This window comes from Hetaerina americana, unplaced genomic scaffold (assembly GCF_022747635.1).
Source record: "Hetaerina americana unplaced genomic scaffold, ioHetAmer1.1.p SCAF_37, whole genome shotgun sequence".
Classification (NCBI taxonomy): Eukaryota; Metazoa; Arthropoda; class Insecta; order Odonata; family Calopterygidae; genus Hetaerina; species Hetaerina americana.
In genome coordinates, this window is record NW_027286952.1 from 397899 (window position 1) to 423893 (window position 25995).

The following is a 25995-nucleotide window of genomic DNA, read 5'->3' on the forward strand; positions in this document are numbered from 1 at the left end:
TGCAGGAAGAGGGCGGGAGATGTTCGAGAGGGTGTTTCGGGATGGAGTTTGTGGCGAGGGGGGAGAAGGTTTGGCATCCAGCACGACTGCATGGAGTCGGAGGGGATTGCAGGAAGGGGTCTCGTGGATTTGAGAGCATTTGAATGCTTTGGCGGATGTTTAAATGTTAGAGTTGGGCATTCGGGGAGTAGGTTTGGGGGTGTGGCGTCTATGATTTCGTGGAGGATAGAGTGAAGATCTACGAGAAGAATAAGTAGGGACAGCAGGGCACAAGTAGGTTGTACAAATGGACAGTCATTTCTCCTATTATTGGCAATTGAAGGAGCTTACGTATTTTTCAGGATATTTTTTAAGGAAGATGTGTCCAAATAACTACGTCAGATAAGAGTGGCATGAGGCTTCGAAAGGAATTTATTGGAGAAATTAGGGTGGCTGTAGATTCAATGGCCTCGAATAGAAAGATAATCTTAGAAGAGAACCTTTTTAGAAATCAACTTTAGACTTCTGGATACAAAAGAGTGGCTACTCGCATGAAAATGCTGGCTTTTTCTGTTGCTATGTCTTGCTGTCTGTAACTGTTTCTAGACCTAACTGGTGACCCTAATCAGTGGAAAAAACGTTTGGAAAATCTAATTTGAATATAATAACTATTATATATTTATATATATATATATATATATATATATATATATAAAAGTAAATTATATACGTGAATTAATCCTATAAGTAAATTATAAGTGAAATTATGTAAAAATAGGTAGCACGTTGGCAGCTGTGATTCCTACGCTCTTCCTACGGGTACTCTGCTAATCTTTGAGATGGTAAACATAAGAATGATCATAGTCAAAGGCAGGGCAAATATAGGAACAATGAGGGCGAGAAATGGAACGTTGACCAAAATTGACAATCATTACATTAAATTGCTCATGTTTTGCTGTGTGTGAATGTTCCATTACCTTCTTCGAGTCATTACGCTGTAGGAAATTCAACAAAATACATATTTCTAGTTATAAAGATTAAATATCAGTGGAGGCTGAATAAATTAGCAATGCGTTTGCTCGCCAACTTTAATTTACACTTCCATTCTTGATTTGTGTTGATTCTCCCACCGGGGACATGAGCCGTCGGTTGATCAGAGTTTCTTGAGTGAATATTTGAATCTTCGCTTGAGGTAGCGATTTCATATCGTCCAATAAATAGACTCGCGTTGAGTACTTGGCCAACTCATTGACTTTCGATAACCGCTAGCTACGGCTTCTGTTTGGAAACTTTGACTCTGCCATACCCTGTTTTGGCTCAACCCGCCCATCAACCCCCATTTCTGCGACGCTCTTCAAAGCATCCCCCCTTCCCGCCTCCATTCACTTAAAACCCCCTCCAAACGCCTCCCACCCACCCGCCGCGCAACCGCTCATTCCCAAACAGAATGAGTGCGAGAGGGGAACCCGCACTTCTTTAATTCTACCTTAATTAAAAATGCTGCCGAAAAAATTAAATACCCATATCAAGGAAGAAAATCAATGGGATAGTAAGTTGCCCCATTGTGAGGATAAAGCGCCACTTCCTTTCATTTCATTCCAGTCCAAAAGCGAACGGTTTTTTCAAACTGATATATTGCAAGGGAATTGGCGAGCGAGGGAGGAAAATTATCCAGCGGCGAGCACGAGGGGTCGACGGGGCGCGCTTCCGTGGCAATCGCGAAAGATACCCGAACACGCCCCACGCGGTGTGCGACTGGCCACCGCGGTCTCCGGGACCATCTCTCCCTCGACAAAAATGTTCCGGCTCGGTGGACGATCCTATTCCTTCCACGGACCCTACCGTGACGTGCCGCCTACAATTACGCATCGGGAAAAAGGTATATTCGCTCCGAAATGATTCCACTATCTAAAGTAAAAATCAACATCCAATATCATGGATGCGCGAATTTGGGTATGTTCTCTCGAAAGAAAGGGCGTCCTTCGTATTGAACTATCACGATCAGTTGAGGGCAGACTTACTCCAAAGGGCAAAACTCAATAAAAAGATGAACGGAAAAGCTCAAGTGCCTTCGGTTACGAGTCACATTGGCCCTCTTGTGTGAAAACTATTGCACCGAAGCACCTCTAACTCAACGCAAGCAATCCCATGAAATCAATTAGCAAATTGGGAATGTGGATCGTGTCACAAAAATTTAGATAAACCGCGGAAGATAGGTCAAAAGAAAGCCAACGCCCACAAATCCACCGCCTCAAAGCACAAGCCCCATAAAAAATATCAACCGTAGTCAACATTGTTAAGCAACTAGAGGGAACTAGGTCAACTAGTGGGAACTAACGTAAAACACGGGACCTTCAAAAAATAATTGCGACAAGAATCACGGAATATGTAATGAAAGATTAGACTCAGCACACGAGAATGAGCAAGGAAATTAGTTCCTTGAGTAAGTTGCATCGTAAAGGGAAATTACAAAAAATTGCTCAACGATTTCCGTAGAGATTATGAACTGCCGATGTTGGAAAAAGAAATAGCCGAATTTTATAACATTATAAGAAGTATTAAAGCCGATATAATTACAGGAAGCGAGAGCTGCTTTTCGCGAGGCATTGCCGACGAGGAGACTATTTCCAAAGGCTTTGGAGTTTACGGAAGGGACGGAGGAGGCAGGATTGGAGGAGGAGGAGTGCTCATAGCTCTTAAAGATATTCAAGAAAGCAGAAACGAGTCTCTCTCCCTAATAGTAGTGAGGTAGAACATGACGCTTGGTACTCCATAGAGAAGAGTCTACGTTTGTGGCTACTGCAGACCTTGCGATTTACATCACTCGTGGAACTAGAAAGAGAGGTCGCTGGTTGGACTTCCCATTTACACAATGGGAGAACTCCAATGAGAGTGGATTTCAATCTTCAATCCATAAATTGGAAAAACTATAGCTTCCTAGCAGGAGGTAAGGACATGGAGTCATGGGAGTCACTTCTTCGTGTTCTTGCATAATATTCGTTACATCAGTTAGCACCAACACCCACCAGAGGAAATAATATACTTGAATTATTGACCTCAAATTTATAAGAAGACGTCCTCAAATACGGAAACATTTGAAGGAAATTAGTAACCATAGAATAGTGTTTATTTTAATTTTATTACTAAAGACAATCATATATCCATGAGAAAAAATTACTGCGCTCATGGCAGTGTCGGATATCGGGTTTCTTTTGTTGGGAAAAGCAGTAGAATACCAATAATTTCACCCGAAAGCACTTACATCATACAAGGAACTGGCGTAACAAGCATTGAATCAGTAAAGTAATTGGGTGTGAAGATAACTTAGGATATGTCCTGGGGAAAACAAATTGGTGGAATATGAGGAATGCTAAATAAAATGTTAGGATTCATAAAAAGGATACTTGGGAATTTTAATGAGAGGGCCAAGGAACTCTACAATTTCCATATACGAGGGTCATCCGGAAAGTAGTACCCGTTCGTGCCGCATGAAGTGCTGACGACGCGAGTAGCCGCTGGACGAGGTCAGATAGCTTCAGTGGCTTGTCTGCCTTCTCTGAGCCAAGTTGCGTGACGCTAGCATTGCCTGTGTTGTTTCTGTGATTGTTTACAATGTTTAAAAAAATTGAGAACGCCGCCAGTTGTGAAGTGAGGGCAGTGATTAAATTCCTCAATGCAAGAAACGTTCGCCCATGTGATATTCATCGCCAATTAAAGGAGGTGTATGGAGACAATGTAATGGACGAGTCGTCTGTTCGGCGGTGGTGTCGCAACTTCAACATGGGGAGGGGGAACACACACGACGATGAGCGTTCGGAGAGACCGTCTGTCATTACAGACCAACTGGTGAGCTCAGTTGACGAATTCGTGAGGAACGATTGATGACATCTGTGAGCATTTTCCCAATGTTTCTCGAACAATTGTTCATGAAATTGTTAAACACCATCTGCATTATGCAAAAATTTGTGCAAGATGGGTCCCTCGCGTATCTCAATGAGCTGGCGGCGAAGGACTATGCAGCAGGAATACAGAAACTTGTCACACGTTATGACAAATGCCTTAATTTGCTTGGAGATTATGTTGAGAAGTAGTTTAAAGTATCCTCTTTCAAATAAAATTTTTTATGTTTGTTAATATTTACTTTTGTGTCTTTATTTCACGAACGGGTACTACTTTCCGGATGACCCTCGTATTTAGGCCGAAGAAGCAGACTTGGTTTTGGAACTAGATCGAGTGCACCGTCGAGCAGCTGGGTTTGTGAAAAGTTGTTTAATGAACAATGCAGCAGGCTCACGGCACAATTGGAAGAATTAGCTTGGGAGCCACTAGTTGACTGTAGGTTGAAACACAGGTTACATTTACTGCTTAAATTTAAGGCAAATTACTTAATCGAGGATGTTAATTATATATTACAAGCCCAGACTTATGATGGTGGATTAGGCCACGTTCGTAAAATCGGGGAGATTTATTGTTGAACGGATGGATTTAAAATGTCATTTTTTCCTCTTACTATGAGAGATCAAAATAGTAGAAGTAGTAGTATTTAGGGGAGGCGGCCGACAGCTGAGGTCATTTGCGCCATAGGGGATGGACAGGAAAGGATGAAGGGTGGAGAGAAACCCGGCGTCGGCCTTAGCCTACTCTTTACGAAAGGCGCCAAGGGGTCCGCAGTTTAACGTCCCATCCGACGGACGGCGTACTCACTCAAAGTGCCATCCACAAAGCACCTCAAGTAGGGATCGAGATACCTCTGAAAAATATTCAACACCGCCGGGATTTGAAACCGGGCCCTCTGGGTGAGAAGCCCCCAGTACGTTAGCCCCCGCAACATTTCGATCCCCATCAAAATAGATACGACAGCAATCGCGTAAGAGATAATTAGAATTGGCCGCGTACTTATGTTTTATCGATATCGTTTAATTTTTTTCATTTAATGGACCCATCTTTTTAACACTTCTCTCGCATGATTTGAATATACGTATCTTTGTATTGAATATTTTTGTATGTGTAAATACTTTCTTTCGAGTGATTAACATTTCAATGGTGCACGATCAAAACTAATATTTGTGTAAAGGTGACACTATTTGGATTGTGCATACATGGCTGGAGACCTAGCACCCCCCGCCACACGCCCTTGCGGGGTATTGTGTAGATTTAGATTCGGGAGAGGAGTGGGCGAGAGGGGAGCGCCCCCACCCCTTGGCCCGTGCAATGGGGGGTTCCCACGAAGCCAGCCGTTCCGGGAGAGGGGGGCCGCACGGAGGAAGTGCGTCACGGTGATGGCGTCAACCGGAAGTGAGTGCGGAGGGGAGCCTTTGTCCGGGGCCGAGAGGGGGAGACGGCCGCTTGGGAGAGGGGCGTTGGGGGCGGGGGGTGAGGCAGCGCTCTCCTCCGCCGCCCCAGGGAAAATCTCCATTCCATTCTTGCATTCATTCGCTCATTCCAACCCTCCGAGCGCCTCTTCCTCGAGACGGTGGTGCTCGCGACCCGCTGAGCGATTTTTCAACCGCTCGGCCTTCTAATCAACGCATTTGTACATTCCATCGGGAATAACTACCACACGTAAGGTATATCCGCGCCTTCGTCAATCGACACAACAGGTTGGACGAATAGACGTCGAACCGCGCGTGTCGTTTCTTTGAGTCCCGTCAATAGCAGCCGTAGGATTTCCCCAGCTCCCACAGTGTGGCGTGGGAATCGCAGGCACTTAGTTCTCAAGGAAATCAACGCGTGAACGGATGGAGCGGTGCCGCAGAGACCAAGTACATCTACACAAGGACGCGTGGCAGGGAGTGTCGGGCCACCAGCCCAAACTACACCCAATGCAACACTAACGCAATAACGGCACGCCGTGATCCCCCGATGGAGCTCGCGGGGGGTGGGCGACCAAGCACGCCGCCATCCGTGCAACATCCGCTATTCACATTAAAATATCGTCCTGTTGGGAACCACTCCACCGAGGACGCAAGTGAGGAACCCCTCTGAAAGAGCAGGGGAACATTTGACGTAGTCCCCGACTACCAGGTGTTATTCAGCACAAGCAGCAAGTCACAAATGAAATTGATCGAGGAATGTGTGTTCATGACATCACTGGATCGCGTGGCCGGGGGGTGTTAAAACGCCAAGCATTGAGGGGGAATGTAACTTGTGTCAAATGTAATGATTATTTTCGCCAGAGCACACCGCTCTTGGTGTTCCCCCCTCGAGTTGCCGTCGCGAATAGTGCGCGTGGAAAAGCGAGCACTTGAGTCCATCTCTCTCTCTTATTCTGAGAACAACATTCTGTCCTGTTCGCGTTATTGGATGTCTGAATTATATCTTCTTCGTCGGATGCAAAACCACGCGTATATTTGCGATGCATCTTGCCCCGAATGTTCGCATATCTAAGGGTTCCCTTCACAGACCTTGCAGGAAATCTGCGACGCTTTCTCTTTTTTCATTCGATTATTTCGCGGATTTGCCGGCCCTCCTGCCTATTGTAACGTCAGTCATCTTTCCAACGGATCTGACGGGGCCTCCGATGTGAATGTTTGTGACTTGTTTCCAGACGCTTTATGAAAGATGCTAGTTAAAACATTGACTTTCCGGGTTCTGTCTGTAAATATATTACCAGTGTGGTCTTCGAGGGACGTTTTCCCTGGCCATTTGCCATGACAAGAAAGTCTTAGGATCATACTCCAGGTAATCACACAGAATATTTATTTTAAAGTCTGATATGGTCCTTCGCACGATTCTTGTGGTTTCCTTACGACGAGAAAAGCATCCCTCCCTTGCCTTTCCAAAAAAGTGTTCCTTCGCCGGTTTTTAAAACATTTATGTGCTTCGAGTTGAATTTCCTTTGTTGCATTAAAGCTCTCCGATTAACCATTCGTGGCTCTTTGCTTTGGTGTCTTGTTTAACGAGGAATATAAGTCTCCGTATCATGTCAAATTAAATCTATGAAACACTTTCATACAGTTTCAGTAACTCCGGGATCGGGCGCTTTCGTTATAAGCAACTGTAGGTTTTTCTTAAGATATTCGACAACATCCTTGAAGTTCCCCTTCTCGGAAAGATATATCTTATAATAAGTAAATCCCATTTCAACCGGGAAAAGAGGTGGGAAGGGACACTTTTTCGCCGTCACCACTGCTGGAAACGCATCGGTATACACACTACAACAAATAAGAGTTGTCGGCAAAAAAAACTTTCGCTTCATCACGAGTCGGGAGTTCCATTCGCCAATGGAGCGACGAGATCATGATCGGGAGATTGCTTCAATATCAAATTACGTACTTAAAATAAATGAGTGCACTTAATTCATTAATGAACAAATGAAACATTAGGAACGCATCACACGTTCTAATATAAACGAATATATGCATATATTAAATCGAAAACAATTGCTACATGAAGAAAGGGGATTCGCGCGAAGGGGTGTAAAAACAAAAGACGTTGTCGATAGCTCATGGCTCGAGTCCCGTTCCCGCCAAACTCGATCGAAGATTCCCCAGTGGAGCAGCTCCTCTGCGAGTGCCCTATTTGACCAACGCCAGCCCAACCCCTCCCGTCCGCCACTCACGAGGATACCCCGCAACAATCCCACCCAGGGTGCACGGCCATCCCCCGGTGGAATGTGACGGTGCACTCACGACAAAGCCCATCGGCTCAGAACACATCTCAAGGGTTAGGCATCAGCAGGTCACCGACCAACAGCGATTCGGTCAATGGTCAGCGCTGAGAAGTGGTGTGCCCTGGACAAATCTCAAATAACAACATTTCAATGAAAAGATGCTTTCGGGTAATTTCGACGTGGCTTCAGCTGCCCTTGAAGAGCCAAGCGGCGAAGGGCGGATTGAGGCACCTTGGGCACTTGCCCGTGGATGACGCCGTCCAAACCTATGGCTTGAAGAATGTGCTAAGAAAGATCTGCTTGAGCGGGCGTGACAAGCGCAGGACAGCCGGCATCGCCCTCGGCCACCTCGCGCCAATCAGCTGGAGCGACGCGGACGCCTGCCGTTCTGCCGCGGAAAATCAGCCTCCGATCGGTTTGTCATTAGCCATCGAGTTCGCAGTAGAAGTCTACGCAACCTTTCTCTCTCCTGTTGGAGATCCTTCAGAGAAAGTGTTAAATCATCTGCAGCTTGGATAATTCATGCTTACGTGCAAAATCAGCGCCATTGTATTGTTTTTGCTTTAAATGACAACAATGACTAAAAATGTATTTTCGAATCTTCACTAAGGTTGATAATAATTTTAAATCTACTCTTGATGTGCTATCATCACTAAAAGTGGATCACCAATGCGATCAATCAATAATGTTTGTGTATGGGGACGCGACTATCGAGCATCATAGCCCAAAATCATAGCACAAAAAAATCATTGAACTTCACATTGAACATCACTTTACCCATAAAGTCTTAATTATACAAAATATTGAAGTAATCAGTTAACACGGCAACAAATGCTAAACTTCCGTCATATGAAGAAAGAAGTAGCAAACTCAAAAAAATAATTTACTTGCCGAATCACGGGAACGATACTTGCTTAGGGTACATATTACTTAGTTAATTTGTAAATGATATCAAAGATTGTAAAATTCAAAATACTGAGGATACGTGGAATCACTTCTTTGATAGCACGCGTTCAGAAGTCAAAAAGTTTATTACAAGTATTTACAAAGGATAACTGGGAACCTAGATAGTGCAACGGGAAAATCGTCAAAAGGGCAAGAATTTTGTCCCACTCAGATGAAAAATATAAAAAATGATATCTCTAGTAACAAAAGATATGAGATCAATTCTGATTACAAGATATCTCGGGTGAATACCAAGGCGGAGTTTCGGAAGGCGTTAAGCGAAATCAAAAGGAAGAGATTAGATAGAGAATCCGAAAGCATTTTGGTCTTCCGTCAGTAAGGTTCAGGGAAATAAGTCAATTCACTCATAAACGATAATGGCGAAAGAGTACCTGTAGTTCCAGCATGATAAGACCTTGCAGCAGTTTTGGAATAAGCTGCAGATCCTGGTCCAGTATAGCACTGAGCTTAGCAGAAAAGGCCAAATTATCAAATTCCCTCTGACAGAGCGTCTTCACCGACGTCACACCGCATTCCTCCGATAGATTACCAAATCATGGACCACAAAGATCCCAGTGACTGGAAAATGGCTCATGTAACACACATACATGTATTTAAAGCGAAGACGGTTAGGGACCGAGTAATCACAGGCATATTTCCCTCGAATGCCTGTCATACGAGGTCACAGAACGTGTAACTGTTAGTTCAATAAAGAGACACTGAGTCGATCGTCAAGAGTCGCTGATGAAATACCAGCACGGTTTCCGAAAGAGCAGATATTGCAAAACACAGCTAGCGCCCCTTATTCACATTCATATTTTGGTTTAGGGAGAAAATTAATGTTCCAGCGGACGCGGTCTTTCCAAACGTCTCTCATGGCAAACAACGGACACAGCTAGATGTCTATGGAAAAGATAAAAATATCCTAGGCTGGACTGAAAACATTTTGAATGGCCCCGGTAGCAATATATGGTATTACTCGAATTAATAAGAAATCACATCACGTGTTCCCCAGGGAATCATTATCGGACCTCTTTTATTCCTTCTTTACGTTTTGACATTAACACCGTGGTCACTAGTAAGATATGTTTATTTGCCGACGACGCAGTCGTGTACAGAGATATATGAATTGCTGAGAATAAAGCAGCTTGAGTATATCTCCTTATATCTATCGCTTAAGCAGCTCTCCTAGGTGAAACACATACGGGGAATACGAGGGCAAGTATTGGGTAAATGTGATGAAAAGGTTAGAGACAAATGTTATCCTTCGTTAGGTAGGTTTCATAACGTAGAAGTGTGTGGTGCAAGTATACGGGGTCCTCACGAATTTGGATTAATTGCCGAATAGGAAGGCGTTCAGCGTAGATGAGCTTGATTTTTAAAACGCTGCTAGGATAGACTTCGTAGCGTATCCAAAATATTAAAGCAGCTAGGCTGGGATTCACTCGCAGGGCAAAGAAGGTTACATTACAGATTAATTCTCTCGCATAAATTGGAAGGACGTCTCTCTAGCAGTGATGTTGAAAATGTATTATCCCCATCGTACTACTGTAGGCGAGATCATGTCAGTAAAATTAGAGAGATCAAGTGTAGAAGAGATACATTCAAGATTTCATTTTTCCCACGAACTATAAGGGATGAAAAAATAATATTTCTTCGAATTTGCGAGGAGGGAAAGGTGTTTTGGGTCAAGGGTAGTCTGGTGTGTAACCACCCCCTGCCGCACACCCTGGCCGTGGCTCGCAGGGTACTGAAAAAAAAACAAAAAAAAACTAAATACTCAGTTTGTCAAAAGAACTTTTTACAAATCTAGCTCCTCTACGCTGCGCGCGATCCAATTTGGCGATCAATTCAACTCCATAGGGATTCCATGTACTACTATCAGCATATTCTAAATGAAGCCTAACCGGCGACGGAGAACTTCGCTCTTCAACCTTTTCGTCACACCGGGTCTCTCCAAAATCCAAGAAAGAACCAGCATTTACAGAAAACGCAGTTCCTGCGAACACTCCTACATAGGAAACGGATTTATCATCCTCCCGGGGGATCACTAATGCGATCAAATGGATTGGTCAATTCGCACGAATTGCAAGCGACGGGAAATATTGTGAAAATGCCATGTACTTGAATATTCCCTGAAGTGACACGCCACCTAAAAAGCACACCCCCATCTTCGGATCGGGAATCACCACATATACCACCTACCGAAATCCTAAAGCCTTCCGTCCAACATCCAATCCAATTCCAAAGCTTTGGCGCAATCGAAAATTATTTAACCACATAAATTTTCGGAATAACGGTAGCCAACCATTCAAACGAACACCCAACACTCCAATATTCCGCAGCTGTGTTCAGAGCGGAGGAACCACGCTGATCGCTCCTTCGACCCGGGTGCGCCCGTCGCGTATTGCGGTCGTGCGTTGACACGACCCCCACGAGGGTAGATTGACACTCGGGGCTTCGGAGGATTAAGACTCGAAAAACCCAAGCATTTCTCGACTGCGGAGGAAGGTGTTAAATACCCGGCGCAGTGTTGCCAAATTCTGCGTCAGAGAAATACATACTTCCAACTCTTTGAAGCTTCCATTCTGAATTATTGCGAACCCTGGAAGTCACCACGGAAAGGAGAGCCTGTGAAACATAAGAAAAGAGGTTTTCCTCGCAATTAATATGAGAAAAGGCGTCAAAAGGTAAGAGTGCAGTCGAACGGCAGAAAATCAAAAGGTGTCCTCGTCATAAAAAATAACGGCAGTAGCAGCGATAAAAGAGACTTTGTCCCCGAAGGTGGTCTGCCTGCCCAGAGGTCGCGGGTTCAATCCCCGTTTAAGTGGCTATTCCTTCCTCTAGAGCTTGGGCGTTTGAACCTGCCTTTCGTGTTCTTTTCATGTTGAACAATTCGATGAAGAGGCCAAAAAGGGCTATTTTCGGAATAAATGCAAAATAAATAAATTTGGTGGCTGGGTGGCTGCTTCCGACTGATTTGGGAGACCCAAGCGAGAGACGCAATTGCTTGATAACTAATGCCAAGCGATTATAGATCACCCTGAAAAATTAAGAAACTTGAAGGCAGTCCACGCGTTTCGCTAACACGTGGCTAAGATCCACTTTCTTCCAGTGTAGCGGCGATTGAGTGACGATGACTTACGTATTTCACTCAACACAATATCTAATTAAACTTTCTGCCCAAATATCTTTATCGTATTCATCCTCTATGTACTCCTTCCGTCTCTCTTGGATATTTTCTGTTTCAATCATTATCTCACCCGAATACTCTCTATCTGTTAGCTTAGATCCATCTTTTTCATATGTGATCTTAGGAAGTACGATCATATTTCCGACTCATTTAATAGAATATCCTGGTTAAAGCTAGAAGGCCGCAGGCATTTACATATTCTTTCACTTCTCTACGGAATACTTTCAAAGCACACACCTAAATATCTATACAAAAACTTCCTCTTCATCAACTCAATCCACAACAGAAATACCAGGGGTAATAATAAACTTCTTGTCCCACACCATCGCACGGAAATCTATCACAAATCTTTTCATGTTACAGCATGCCGTCTGTGGAACTCTCTCCCAGATGACATAAAAAACTCTTCATCAACAACAACATTTAGAAGAGCACTTCACAAGTTCATTTTCCTCAGGTACTTAACCAGTATACCCTCCGTCATTCCACTCAGCTGTTATACAGATCACTGTGTCTACTTTGTTTTTTACCCTGCTTTTTGTTTTGTCATCTCAAGCGGTAGGAGTTTGCATAATTATTTTTAGAAATATTACGCTTCTCATTACTCCGCATGTGTTGTCAATGTATTTAATGTCTCCATTTAAATTTCAGTAACTTAATAAAATGTATACAATGTAAAAATGATTGTTACAATGTACATGTATCTTTCCTCTAATTAATAGGGTTTTCGCAGGTTTTTCACACCCCCCTTCTCTTCGTGGGTGTTTTTCCTGCGTGGGTTTTTACTAGTTGAGCAATGTCACGCTCTCCCTAGCTTTTCCCACAAACCTCATTCTTTGCTTAGACTTTCCTCATTTTATTGTACTCTATCTTCACTGTCATTTAATTTGAGTATTTGAAGGAGTATTTTTAATTTATATATGTATATGTATGTATGCATGGGTGTGTATGTGCGTACTTATGTATGTATTTATGCATGTGTATGAATGAATGTATGTATGTTTTATGTGTGTATATAGTATGTATGTGTGTGTGTGGATATGTATGTATATGTGTATGTATGTGTATGCATATAGGTATATATGTGTGTGTATGTGTATGTATGTGTATGTGTGTGTCTATATATATATGTATATACTTTTTTCTTTTCGATGTGCAAATTTGGATTAATGAATTTATGTGTATCTCTATGTGTTTATGTTTAGATTTGAATGTAACTGTAAGTTTAAATGGCTAATATAATATGTATATGACGATGGGTTAAATGGAAGAAGGGACCATTTGGTCTCAATTTCGCCCAAATAAAGACCACTATCTATCTATCTATCTATCTATCTTTTCACCATTTACACCTCTGAACTCTGCAAACTTTCCATATCTTCGCACTGCGTCTTTCACCTCGCTTCTTTCGCTCTATTCGTTGCTCGCCTCAATTCCTCATTTAATTCTTAAACGTTCCCATTACCCAAAGTCTTTCTCTTCCGTCTTCGTATGTCTCTCTGAACATTTCGTCTGCAATGCATGTTTTTTTGTCCATTCCCAATTTAAGGTTTCTATAGTTTCGTCTGCGCCTTTCGATGCACCTCTTTTCATATTTCCGTTTCCTTCCCCTACATTCGTCTCCATTGCAAATATTTCTGCGCTTCCTCGCACTCTTTTCTCTCCGCTGCTCTCTTCCCAACCTCAACTCGCTCGACTTGCATCGCATTCTTTCCCTCTCCATGTCTCTCTCTCCTCTGACCTTCCATTGCCACCCAATACACCCTGCGTCACTATTCCGGCTTCCTTCGAGTTTTCCCCGACACTCCTCCCCTCTTACCCATACAGTGCTTCTACGTTTGATCTCCTATCCGTCCGTTTCACTCACTGTTCCAACCTTTTCCTCGACCACTTTCCAAAAGCCTCCGATCCACGCTTCTCACGTTGCAGAAACGATTAAAAATGGATAAAAAAAGCGCTTCATATCAAAGCTGTCACTCTGTCGCCTTTACTTTGTTATCAAGGCCCTAATCATCAATTATCTCTTCAATGCCAGCAAATTACATGGGCGCAACCACTCGAATGAAATCCATTCCGTGAAGTAACATTTCCGAGGGCGGGAGTCGCCGACGGCTCTTCTCGTCCTGCGACTTCTCGCCCCTGCGGTGTTGGGGCGGCGGCCTAGCAGCAATTAATCCCTGACAGCTCTTCGTCCACATATTTTAGCTGCTTAATAATACAAACATTTTGATTTACATTGCCTAGAAAGATGTATTACTTTTATTTCAAGGTTATAATCATTCCACCTCCGAGGCCGCCAGGTGTGCAGCGGTAGGATATTCGAGCACTGCCGGGCTTTTTTTTAGATTTAAGTGTGCATCAAATAGTGAGCATCAACAGTCTTCCTTGCCTAATAATTTAGCTTCGAATGAAGCGAGGGTGAGTGCTAGAGATGCATTCAATGAACACCAATCCCGTAGTATCGCAGGGAAAGTTTTAAAATGGATTGCATAGTGATAAGAAAATGGTTCTCGTTAAATATTCAAGCAACCGTTTTGTCAAGGAAACCACGTCTGTGTTGGTAGTTAATTGCCGAAGTTTAAAAAGAAGTCGCGGAATACCATCAACTTATTCAAAACACAGGCGCAGATTTAATTAATGGAACATTAAGCTGGTTATCAACCGAACATCTATCTCTGGTTATCTCAGGAACATTGAAAGTGTGCCAAAATCCATTTCCGTATACAGAAATGACGGGAGTAAATTGAATCGGCGGCGGTGTCTTTAATGCGGTTAAAACTTATTGCGTCAGCAGAGTTGAGATAAGTCCAGTTGCCGGTCCATCAAGAATCCTCAATCCAAAAGAATCGCGCATTTTCCAGGCAAACGAACCGACTTAAGTTAATTCGATGCCACAACTAGACGAGAAATTCAAAAGATTATCATTCGAAACAGACGAGAGATACATAATATTCGGTGGCACTTTCGTTTGACAGATTCCAGGAATAGTTTTAAAACGAGAGGAAAAGACAGAGATAGCTGTGAGTCGCAATTACCACATTCAATCACGTTGAACTCCATGCATCAACTTGTAACTTCACCAACTGGGGGAGAAACTATTCTTGATTTTTTATCTGCGGCCAAGCAAATAAAAAGTTAGGATTTAAAAGACGCATTTTTGGCACGAGTGACCACAAGATCAAGGAACGTTGTAAGTCCTCATTTAGAGTATGCATGCAGTGCATGGGATCCGACTGAAAAATACCTCATTCGGGAAATTGAGAAGGTTCAACGCCGGGCAGCCCGCTTTGTTACAAACTGTTAGGATAAAACGAAAGGGGTAACAGAAATGCTTCTAGAGTTCATCAGGGAATCATTAAAAGAAAGGCGATTGAATTCTAGCTTGAACTTACTAAATACATCAAAAGCCGCATGTTTCAGCACCTACGTATCGAAAATTATTCGCACTCCAACATAAAATGGTCGCTCGGATCATGTATATAAAATTCAGGAAATAAGATGCCAGAACTAGCAGACTCAAGGACTCCTTCTTCCCGCGGGCAATACGGGAAAGCAACTGCATGGTTTACAGATAGCAAATATTCCACTTGCCACCCTCAGCGTCTAGGGAATAATTAATTATAGTCAATTGCATGCACTTTAACAAACCTCGTGTGTGCTGTTGTCAAATCCCTTGCCGCATGAGAGTGGCATTAAAGAATGCACTGCTCTTTACAGTATTGTTTGATCTGCTTTGTTTGTTTTCAAGTTTCCTTCCTTCCACCCCTCGTCTCTCTCTCCTTGGGGTGGGGGGGGGGGGTGCTGCGTGGTGGCATATTCACAAGCTGTGACTTCGGGGCCGGAGACCAAGAGTTGCAGTCCAAATGAAAGTCAAATTTCCCCTTCTCATTTTTCAATTCTGCGAGAACTGCCTTGTTATGGTTGAGGCCAGTAGTATAAATGGTCGTGCCTTCTTTTTATTCCATCTTTTTGCATCAAATATAACTAATTTTTTAGGTGAATTAACACGCATGCAAATTTGCAAGTTATTTGATAGATTTGTACTTAATATTTTTCCCGTTTCCCTTCCTCTCTTATATCCTCCCTTAAGAATTACCCTTCCCACCTGGTGCTTGAACCCCCTGCCACACACCTTTTTGTTGGATCGCGGGGTATTCATATTAATGTAGAACTTTACGGTAAAGAACGTGGGCCAGCAAGCGTAGACATAGAAAGAGAACATGACGTATAGGAAGATAGCTAAGGCCCAGGCATACTCGACGATGAGATAAAACAGGCATTACGGGAGATGAACTTCAAAAAGGCCATGGGGGTAGACAACGTTCCCGCTAAACCGCTTAAAGGACAATGTTGGAGGAAGAGCTTTCATGGATTAATTCACAGCATTTACGAGAGAATAATTTGGCCGGAAGGCTTGGTCAGATCGGTGTTTGTTCCTATTCCGAAAAAGATAAAAGATATATCATGCGAGGACTACAGAACAATAAGTTCCAGTACGTCCCATGCAGCTAAAGTTGTTCTCAGGAACAAAAGGATAGAGAGTAGGGCAAATGATTACATAGGGGATGATCAGGGTTTAGGAAGGGGAGAGGTACGCGTGATGCCATTGTAGTAATGAGATTACTAATCGAGAGGAATATAGAGTGCAACCAGGAGGTATTTGCCTGTGTCGTAGATTTCGAAAAAGCGTTTGATAGAGTGAACTAGGAAAACTAATGAGTATATTGCAGGAAATAGGAATATATCGGAGGGGCAGGAGGCTGATCCGCAATCTGTACATGTCTCAGACTGCTCAGGTACGAAAGGGGAACGGCGAGTCCGGATGGGTAGTGTTAGGAAGAGCAGTAAGGAAGGGTTGACCATTTTCACTTGGGCTCTTATGTGGTGGAAATTATTAAAGAGGCATGGGAAGAACTGGAGGTAGAAATGAAATTCGGCGGCGAATTCCTAAAATCAGTTAGGTTTGCTGATGATGAAGCTATAGTTAGCCAGTCGGGCAAGGGGTTGCCAACGTTCCTAAACGCTATGTAAATTGAGTGCAACGGATATGGGATGAGAATAAATCTTAATAAAATAAATATAATGCAGTTTTAGAGAGAGATAAAGACTAAGTAAAATATCTAAGCGGGTATTCATAAGCTTGAGTAGTTGGAACAGTTTACCTGTCTAGGAAGTGTTCTGAACTAAATTATTCAAATTAATGCGGACGTAAGGAGAAGAATTGCGTTAGGCCAAGCTTTTACAAGAGGAGCGAATTGATGACAGGCACGTTGGGTAAGGATGATAAGAAAAGGCTCGTAATAACTTTGGAGAGTAGTTATGTACGGCGCAGAAACATGGTCACTGAAACAGGAGGATAGACGTAGATTGGAGGCTTTCAAAATGTGGGTGTAGAGATGGATAGAGAAGGTAAAGTGGACCGAAAGGAAAAAAAACGAGGAAGTACTAGGAATGGTGGGCGAGGAGAGGGGAATCTTGGGAGAATTCATGAGGAGGCAGGAAGGATGGGTGCAGAGTGGGAGATCGCCAGTGGGATACTGAAGATTGTAATAGAGGGGAGAATGTTAGGCAAACGAGAAAGGGGCAGGAATAGCATAGGGATGTTGGACGAGATGAAGGGAGGAAGAAAGTACTCAGAGATGAAGAGGGACCTACTATAGTGCCACGATTTTCCATCTCAGGTTGTGCTTCTTAGTAGGAGGGGAGGCAATTAAATGTACTTTTATGCATTTATTTAGGCTGTGTCAATGCCAAATCAACCCTAGAATACCGATAACAATAATTTACAATAAGTTTTCATGGCCCGAGTACCCACATACACACACACACACGTTGTAAGCACTCACATATGTAATTATTTCGAGGCGATTTCACCAAGGCCTTTACTTAATCTTTTAGTTTACCTTTACTTAAATAATTTCTTAAGACGCGGTTTTGGATGACATTCCTGATTAGGTTTAAATGGCTCGCCTTTTAATGCCTAGAGACGTGCCAAGATTGAAAGACCAAAGTAATATCTATGTAGTTAAACTGTGTGGTTAAGGGAAGGTGTAAAACACCAGTGCTCTATTATATTACTTTTCTACGTAATCGGCAAATTACGTAGAATTAATAGATACTACATAATTTGTCAATTACGCAGAAAAATTTGTTATCCTCATAAGAAACACGAAAACATAAATCATGTTACGTCGAGTGAAAAGTAACTATGTCCTTTTGATTAATAAGTGGAGATGGATAATTTGTTTGAACTACACACAGTATTATCCCATCCATGGAAATGATTTGCAGTCAATTTCCACGGCATTTAACATACTATAGACTGAGAGGCGCAAGCTCTGCCCTTCGAAATAATCCCGTTTGTTCTGCTTGATTCGGAAGAACCCGTAAGGAGGCAGTAGTATCAAGTGTGCGCGTGGGGCCGCACGGGTTCGCCCGCGTGAAATAAGCGACAGGGTGATCGACAGGTGGCCCTCGGTCCGGTCTTTCGACGAAGAAGAATTGCCATTCCGTAAACCGTAAGATTGGAAGGTTGTCTCTCGCCGTAGCGGAGGGAAGGTAACGCAGCGGCGAGGGGGGGGGGGAGATGCGATGCCAATGTATGTACCATAGATTAATCTGTATCAGATAGAATCGGAAGGAAAACTCTATCAAGTATTCGTTAATAATAAGAAAAATATCGATCTCATTAAATAATATAGCAACCGCATTTTCAAGGAAAAATGATCTGCACTAATACATAATTGCTGAAGTTTAAAAAGCGGAGTCACAAATCTCATTAGCTTATCCAAAGCAAATGCGCAGATATAATTATCGGAGCTGAAAGCTGTTTATCCGCTGATATCGCCGACGGTGAAATTTTCCACAAAATCTTATCCGATATAGAGGAACGATAGATTAAATGGAATCGGGAGTCTTCATTGCAATTGATGCCAACAGGACTAAGGTAACTAATACCTTTAGTCAATTTGGCTAGTGTTTGGCAATCCATCGGGAGTCCTCAATCCAAAAGAATCGGGCATATTCCCGGCTGGCGGACGAGAAATTCAAATGATTATCATTCGAAACAGATGAGAGATGACTGTGAGTCGCTATTACTACATTCAATCACTTTGAACTCTATATTCAAAAATTAAAAAAAAATCATTGAACTTGAAAATCATTGAGCAGCTTTATCAGATGACCTTAATGCCACAAAGCGGACACCTGGAAATTAGAATTAAACTTAAAATAATGGGTAATGGTGAATTTGTGGAAAAAGAGCAATTCCCTCCTGAACGCCTACTACATCAGAAACAACGAAATGGAATGTGTAGACTCAATGTGTAGACCCGGGACTCAATCAAATACTTTGGCGTTACCCTCACTCACGATCTCCCCTGGGGGAAACACATGTACGGGGAATATGTGGACAAGCTAAAAAAATTATGATTTATTAGAAGAGTACTGGGTGAACGCGATGAAAAGATCAAAGAGAAATGTTATCTCTCGCAGGTAGACCTTATTTATAGAATATGCGGCAAGTATATGGGATCCTCACGAAGTTGGACTGATAGCCGAATTGGATCGCATGCAACGCAAGGGAGCTAGATTTGTAAAACATTGCTTTGATAAACTGAGCATCGTATTGAAATGATTAGAGGATCTAGGCTGAGCATCACTCACGGAGCGAAGATTAATTGCAGATTAAATCTCTTGCATGAATTGGAAGGATACCTTCCCAGCAGTGATGTTGAAAATTTACCATTAGCCTCATCGTACTTCGGTGGGAGGATAGTAAGAACAATATTAGACAAATCAAATACAGAACAGATCAGGTAAACTAGTTCCAACCACGCTAGGGGGAGGGACTATTTTTTTATTGTTTCATTATAATCAGCCTATAATGTTGTTATTACCTCATCTAACCTTAGTTATTGTCCCCGTTATTAGCAACTCCTCTCATATGCGTAGGAAAGTATATCTCCTTACATACCCTAGTGCATGTACCTCTTTTTATCTTCATACGCAGTATTTGAGTTATTTTTCACATATAATTGTAACTATACATATGTGTATATGTGTATATATTCATATATATATATATATATATATATATATATATATATATATATATACACACGCACTAGATGACAGAGTTCACCCAGTACTAAGCCCGACGGCGTTCACATTCACTTCATTCAATTCATTGATGGATGGGGTGCACAAAGAGGCCTGCCTGGGAATGAAATCCGGGCCCTCCGGTCAGCAGTGAAACGCTCTACCGCAAGACTACCGCCACCAATATATGTATATGTATATGTATATATATATATATATATATATATATATATATATATATATATATATGTATGTGTGTGTGTGTGTGTGTGTGTGTGTGTGTGTGTGTGTGTGTGGCGGTAGTCTTGGGGTAGCGGGGGTGTATATATATATATATATATATATATATATATATATATTGTTATTATTAGGTTATCTACCGGTTAAGGTAAGAGGTCTGTCCAAAAAGTATCGCGAATTATTAATTTCGATGGGTTACTTATATATTTGATTTTCGATCTTTGTAGCGTTATGTTAGTACTTATGTCTCTCACTTATGCCGAAAATGTTGGCCATTTTCAATGTTCCGTTAATTGTTGACAGCTGTTTTGCTGGGACGTGTTTTGGCTTGCCTTCGACTTTTGCCTGTTCCAAAAAATGGATCAAAGAATCTGTATCAAACTTTGTGTGAAAAACGAATTTAAGTGCACGGACGCATTCCAAATGTTGACTGTGGCATATGGAGAAGCTACCTTGGACCGAAGCAAAGTTTATCGGTGGTACAAAATGTTCTCAGAAGGCCGAAAAGACGTAAACGACGAAGAGCGTGCCGTGCCGGACGCCCGAGCACTTAAGCAATAGACGAAAACGTTGATGAAGTGAAGAAATTAGTATTGGCCCATTGGTCGAATCACCAATAGAGACCTTGCTGAGGACCTAAATATATCGATGGGCTCGGGCCATTCGATTTTTACCAATGACTTGGGCATGACACGGGCCGCCGCGAAATTCGTACCAAAATTGCTCAATTTCGACCCAAAACAGCAACGCATTAACATTGCTAATGAGGCGTTGGACTCTATCCGCGACGACCCAATTTTGTTCCAGAGGGTCATAACTGGTGACGAATCATAGGTTTATGGTTATGACGTAGAAACTAAAGCTCAATAATCCCAATGGAAACTGCAGCACGAGCCTAGGCCGTAAAAGCGCGCCAAGGTCGGTCGAATGTGAAAGTTTTGCTTAAAGTTTTCTTCGAGTGCAGGGGCGTGGTGCATCATGAGTTCTTACCACAGGATATAACGGTAAATAATTAATAATATCGTAGGTTTTTGATGGACACAACAACCGGATTAATAGTTTGCTTCTCCAAACAAAACAACCCAATATCCTGCTCTAGAACAAGCCCTTCTTCATCTCCGCATACTTCCTTCCTCCCTGCATTCCGTCCAACATCCCTATCCTATTCCTACCCCTTCCTCCGTTACCAAACATTCTCTCCTCTATATATCACAGTTTTCAACATCCAACTTCCGATCAATATGCTCTGCATCCATTTTTCCTGCTCCCTTTGGATTTCTCCCAACAATCCCTCTCTTTGCCCACCATACCCAGTACTTCCTCATTTGTTTTACTTTCTGCCCATTTTACCTTCTCCATTCTTCTCCACACCCACATTTCAAAAGCCTCCAGTCTACGTCTATCCTCCTCCTTCAATGACCACGTTTCCCCACCGTACATAGCTACGCTCCATATCAAAGTTTTGACGAGTCTTTTCTTAATATATTTACTCAACGTCCCGGTCATCAACTCCCTCCTCCTTGTGAAAGCCTCTTTGCCTAGCGCAATTCGTCTCCTTACGTCCCTACTACTTTGACCGTGTTGGTCCAAAACACTTCCGAGATACGTAAACTGATCTACTTGCTCTAGTTTTTGCCCTCCTATTTTAATATTTAGCTTAGCCTTTTTCTTTCTAGAAAATCGCATAACCTTTGTTTTATTAATATTGATCCTCATCCCATATCTGTCGCAGTGAATTTACAATTCACTCAGCAATGCTTGCAGCCCCTTGGCTGACTGACAAACTAAAGCTTAGTCATCAGCAAACCTAACTGATTTTACGAATTCCCCACCGACTTTTATACCTATCTCTAGCTCTTCCCACGCCTCTGTAATCATTTCCTCAACATATACGTTGAACAGCAATGGTGATAATGGACACCCCATGCCTTACACCTCTTCCTAACAGTCCCCATCCGAAGCCTTCGTCCCCCACTCGCACCCGAGCACTCATGTACAGGTTGCAGATTAGCTTCCTGTCACTCCAATGTATTCCTAATTTCTGCAATATACCAATTAGTTGTTCCCAATTCACTCTATCGAACACCTTTTCGAAATTTACGATACAAGCAAATACGTCCTGATTGTATTCTATATTCCTCTCGATTAGTGATCCCATCACTGTAATGGCATCACGCGTACCTCTCTACTTCATAAACCCAAACTGATCATCTCCTAAGTAAACATTTTCCCTGCGCTCCATCCTATTGTTGATGAACCTGAAGGCAACTTTAGCTGCGTGAGAAATGAAACTTATTGTTCAGTAGTCCTTACATGATGTAGCCTTAACTTATTTTGGAATAAGAAATAGCACTGATCTCAATAAGTGTTCCGGCAAAATTCCTTTCTCATAGAGTCTACGAATTAGACCATTAGCTCCACATTTTCCAAAACAATTTAGTAGTTTTGCAGGAATTTTGTGAACCCCCACGGGCTAATTTGATGTCATCTCCCTTAATGCCCTTTCCATCTCATCGTCGAGCATGCCTGGACCTAAGCTATCTTCCTCTACTTCATGTTCCTTTTCTATCTCTAACCTTGTTGGTCTAAGTTTTTTACTATACAGTTCTTCCAATATTCCTGCCATCTCTCTTGTATCTTTTCTGTGTCAACTATTATCTTATCCGACTTATCTCTAACTGTTAGCATAGATCTTGCCTTATTACTCTTTGGTAGTGTTATAACCTTCTTGTGGAGTGCACCATTTTCTCCTTCCCTCGACAAACTTTCCGTATCCTCATACTGCGTTTTCCACCATGGTAATTTTACTTTATTTGTTACCCGTCTCGCTTGATTATTTAACTGTTTTTTCTTCGTTCATCCTAAATAGCATAGACCGTGTCTACAGTCTTTCATTCCTTTTCTCATCTATCTTCCCAATCATCTCATCCGTGATCGATGGTTTCCCTGTCCTTTTCATACTGACAGTTCCTTTTTATCTTTTGTGGTTTTCGATATCCTTTTTGATATATTTCCATTTTTCCTCGATAGTATTTAGCTTTTTCTCCTCATCCATTATTTTCTCTACTGTCCGCTGACCCTCCTTCCTTTTCAATTCAGTTAATTCTTCTACGTTCTATTTCGTAACCCGTTGCCTCTGCCTTATCTTTTTGAAACGAATGGTACACTTCATAACAACTAAATTTTGATCAGAGTCCACATTCGCTCCCGGGAAACTGAACTGATCAAACCGTTCCATAACCTATGCCTAACCATAACTTAATGAAACTAATACCTTTCTGAGTCACCTGGCATTTCCCATGCATACCTACGCTTTTTGTGGGGTTTAAACCAAGTGTTGGTGATGACTATTCCCTGTCTTCTACAGAACTCAATTGCTTTCTCCCCGCGGTCTTTCCTCGTGCCTAAACCGTAGTCCCCCACCTCATCACCATCTCTTCCTTCGCCTATGGTCGCGTTCCAATCCCCCATCACTATCAAATGTTTTCCTACTGGAACACGCGATTATGTCATCTAACTGATTGTATATCCTGTCGACCTCCTCCTCCGAATGGTTGCTCGGTGGCATGTATACCTGAGTAATAACCAAGTTCGTCGGTTCTGCTTTTATCTCTACCAGTAATATTCTATCCATTGCTTGTTCTATGTTGACTACACTACTTCCTACCTTTTCATTTAATACTATGGCAACCCCTCGTTGGCTCTCCTCTCCGCGTATTATTCTATACTTATCACTCCAGTAAACCCCGCTATCCTTCCATCTCACCTCGCTTAGACCTAAAATGTTTATATTTCCTCTTTCAATCTCTCGCTTTATATTCTCCAATTTCCCTATCCTCATCATCGTCCTAACATTCCACGTTCTTATTCCAACTAATTTGGCCTTCTTCTCCTGCGTCTTCTGTCCTGCTGCTGACGGTTTTCCCTTGCAAGGGTTTCGTGAGATGATGACCGCGGAAGCCTTGCCTTTCCCGATGCCAAACACGATTGGTCCGAGTTCCGTAACACACTGCCGATTGGTCCGAGCCCCGAAGTTGCCAGGACCTTCTCCGAGAACTTCTTCAGGTCAGAGTTCATACATATACATCATATATAAATATATATATATATATATATATATATATATATATATATATATACACATACACACACATATATAAATACATAGATATATATATAAACATTGATTAAGATTTTCAAAACCCAAAGAAAGGGAAGTCATATACATGTACTATGTATGTATGTATGGCTCTGATGATGACGGCCGGCCGTCGAAACTTCAAAGCCGCATATGTGAGTGTCTTCTCTTTGTTTTTCAGTGTAATAAAAATCTTAATCAAAGTTTATATATATTTGTGCGTAGTCGAAGAGCGGTTCTGTTACGAAGATATTTGCATACTCATGTATATGTTAGCACGAACATTTTCACCCTTCACTTCCCCCCACCCCTTCCCGACAGGAAGATGCGGAATAGGATTAGATGGCGTATGAGCAAGAGGAAGGTAGAGCAGGGGATTAAGTTGCTGGGAGGAACTCGAGAGTGAAGTCAAAGGAGGTCTTTGGACCTTGAGGGATTAGTACTTCTTTGATGATTTTCAACGGCCAATGACAGACTTGTGGGATGAAGAAAGAATTTGGCTGTGGCGATTCCAATTCTCAATTGCCTCCCCTGAAGACTTGGTGCTCGGCGTAGTAATGTGTGGATATCATAGAGGTAATGAACTCAATACTCTGGGTCATCGCGTTAATCTCTCCCGAAATCAGGGCCGAAAAGTGGGTGTTTCTTCGCGATATCCGCCGAACTCGGGAGATAGGGGATAGCCGATTGATTTGCCGTGCGTTTGTGGGGTCGGCCGGCGGCGGAAGGGTCGCCTCGGGAACGCCCCCGCCTCGCACGCACAATGGGTCGCCGCGCCAACGGACATAATTGAGCGTTCTCACGGCGATCGGCATCGTCTTATCCACAATCCCTGCACGAATGGAATGCAGCGGAACAAATGAATTCGGTTTTGTTCATTCCGGCCAGAATCACTTTTCATCCTCGTAGAGCGAGAACAATTCAAAGAGAACTTTGAGGAAGCAAACACGAAGCCTGAAGCTCAGTAAGTTCCCGGATTCTGGAGAAAGTAAATTCCGAAATAACGTGTTCCTTGCCCCTATGCATATAACCCGTGGCGAACACGTTCTACGAGCGAATCGAGTCATTTTCCCCGGAAACAACCCAGTTTAAATCAATCATCGGAGATCCGCATGCGGGCGGATGTATTGTTTTACGCGACCAGCGGACCAGTGAAGACGTGGGTCGGTCGCTTTGCACGAGGGAATTCCGCACCGCGTGCACCCGTCCTACCTCTTCCGGTGGGAAGTCATAGCAGTTGGCGATCTGTTGGTAGAGCTCCTTGATGTTCGAGAAGTCGGATATTATTCCGGTGGGGCTGCCCTGCGCCTGTTGGCAGTGGAACACCAGTTTGGCCTTCTGGACGGGCGTCTCGGGGGGAGCAGAGTGTGACGCCGAGCTGTTCCCCAAGGGCTCCTCGGCCTCCTTGCGGGAAGCCTTGCTCTTGTTGAAGAGAGGCATCGGTGGTGCTGTTCGAGTCACTGCGCCCGCGGCCACATCACACGAGAGTGAAGCATCGGGAGAGGGGAAGGGGGGGAGGGCGCCGGGACAGTGTTTTGTTCCCCGTCACACTTGGCCGAGCGCTCTGCTCGCGGGGGTTGGCGGTGGAGGCCCCTGTCGGACGAAAGACCAACTGCTGCGGTCACCAAACCGAGGCGCGCCCTTTCAAACGAGCAGCACCAAAGGGCTTTTGGACGGGGCCATCTTCAGGATGCCGTTGTCGGGGGCAGAGCGCAGAGGATGAGTGGGGAGGCGAGGGCGAGCTGGCGTGAAGGGGATGGCGGCTATTGGATGATTATAGTGTGTGCG

At 43.1% G+C, this 25995-nt stretch overlaps 1 protein-coding gene across 1 annotated transcript in view; it reads right to left on the bottom strand.

The window, feature by feature from the left end:
- The window catches only part of kermit (PDZ domain-containing protein GIPC-like protein kermit), an 82269-nt gene extending 56590 nt beyond the window's left edge, over positions 1-25679 (bottom strand). Inside the window, exon 1 of the mRNA XM_071589357.1 lies at positions 25420-25679. Coding sequence (XP_071445458.1) covers positions 25420-25647 — 228 coding nt within the window. The 5' untranslated portion in view covers positions 25648-25679. The remainder of the gene's footprint in view (positions 1-25419) is intronic.
- Between the last annotated feature and the right edge of the window lie 316 nt (positions 25680-25995).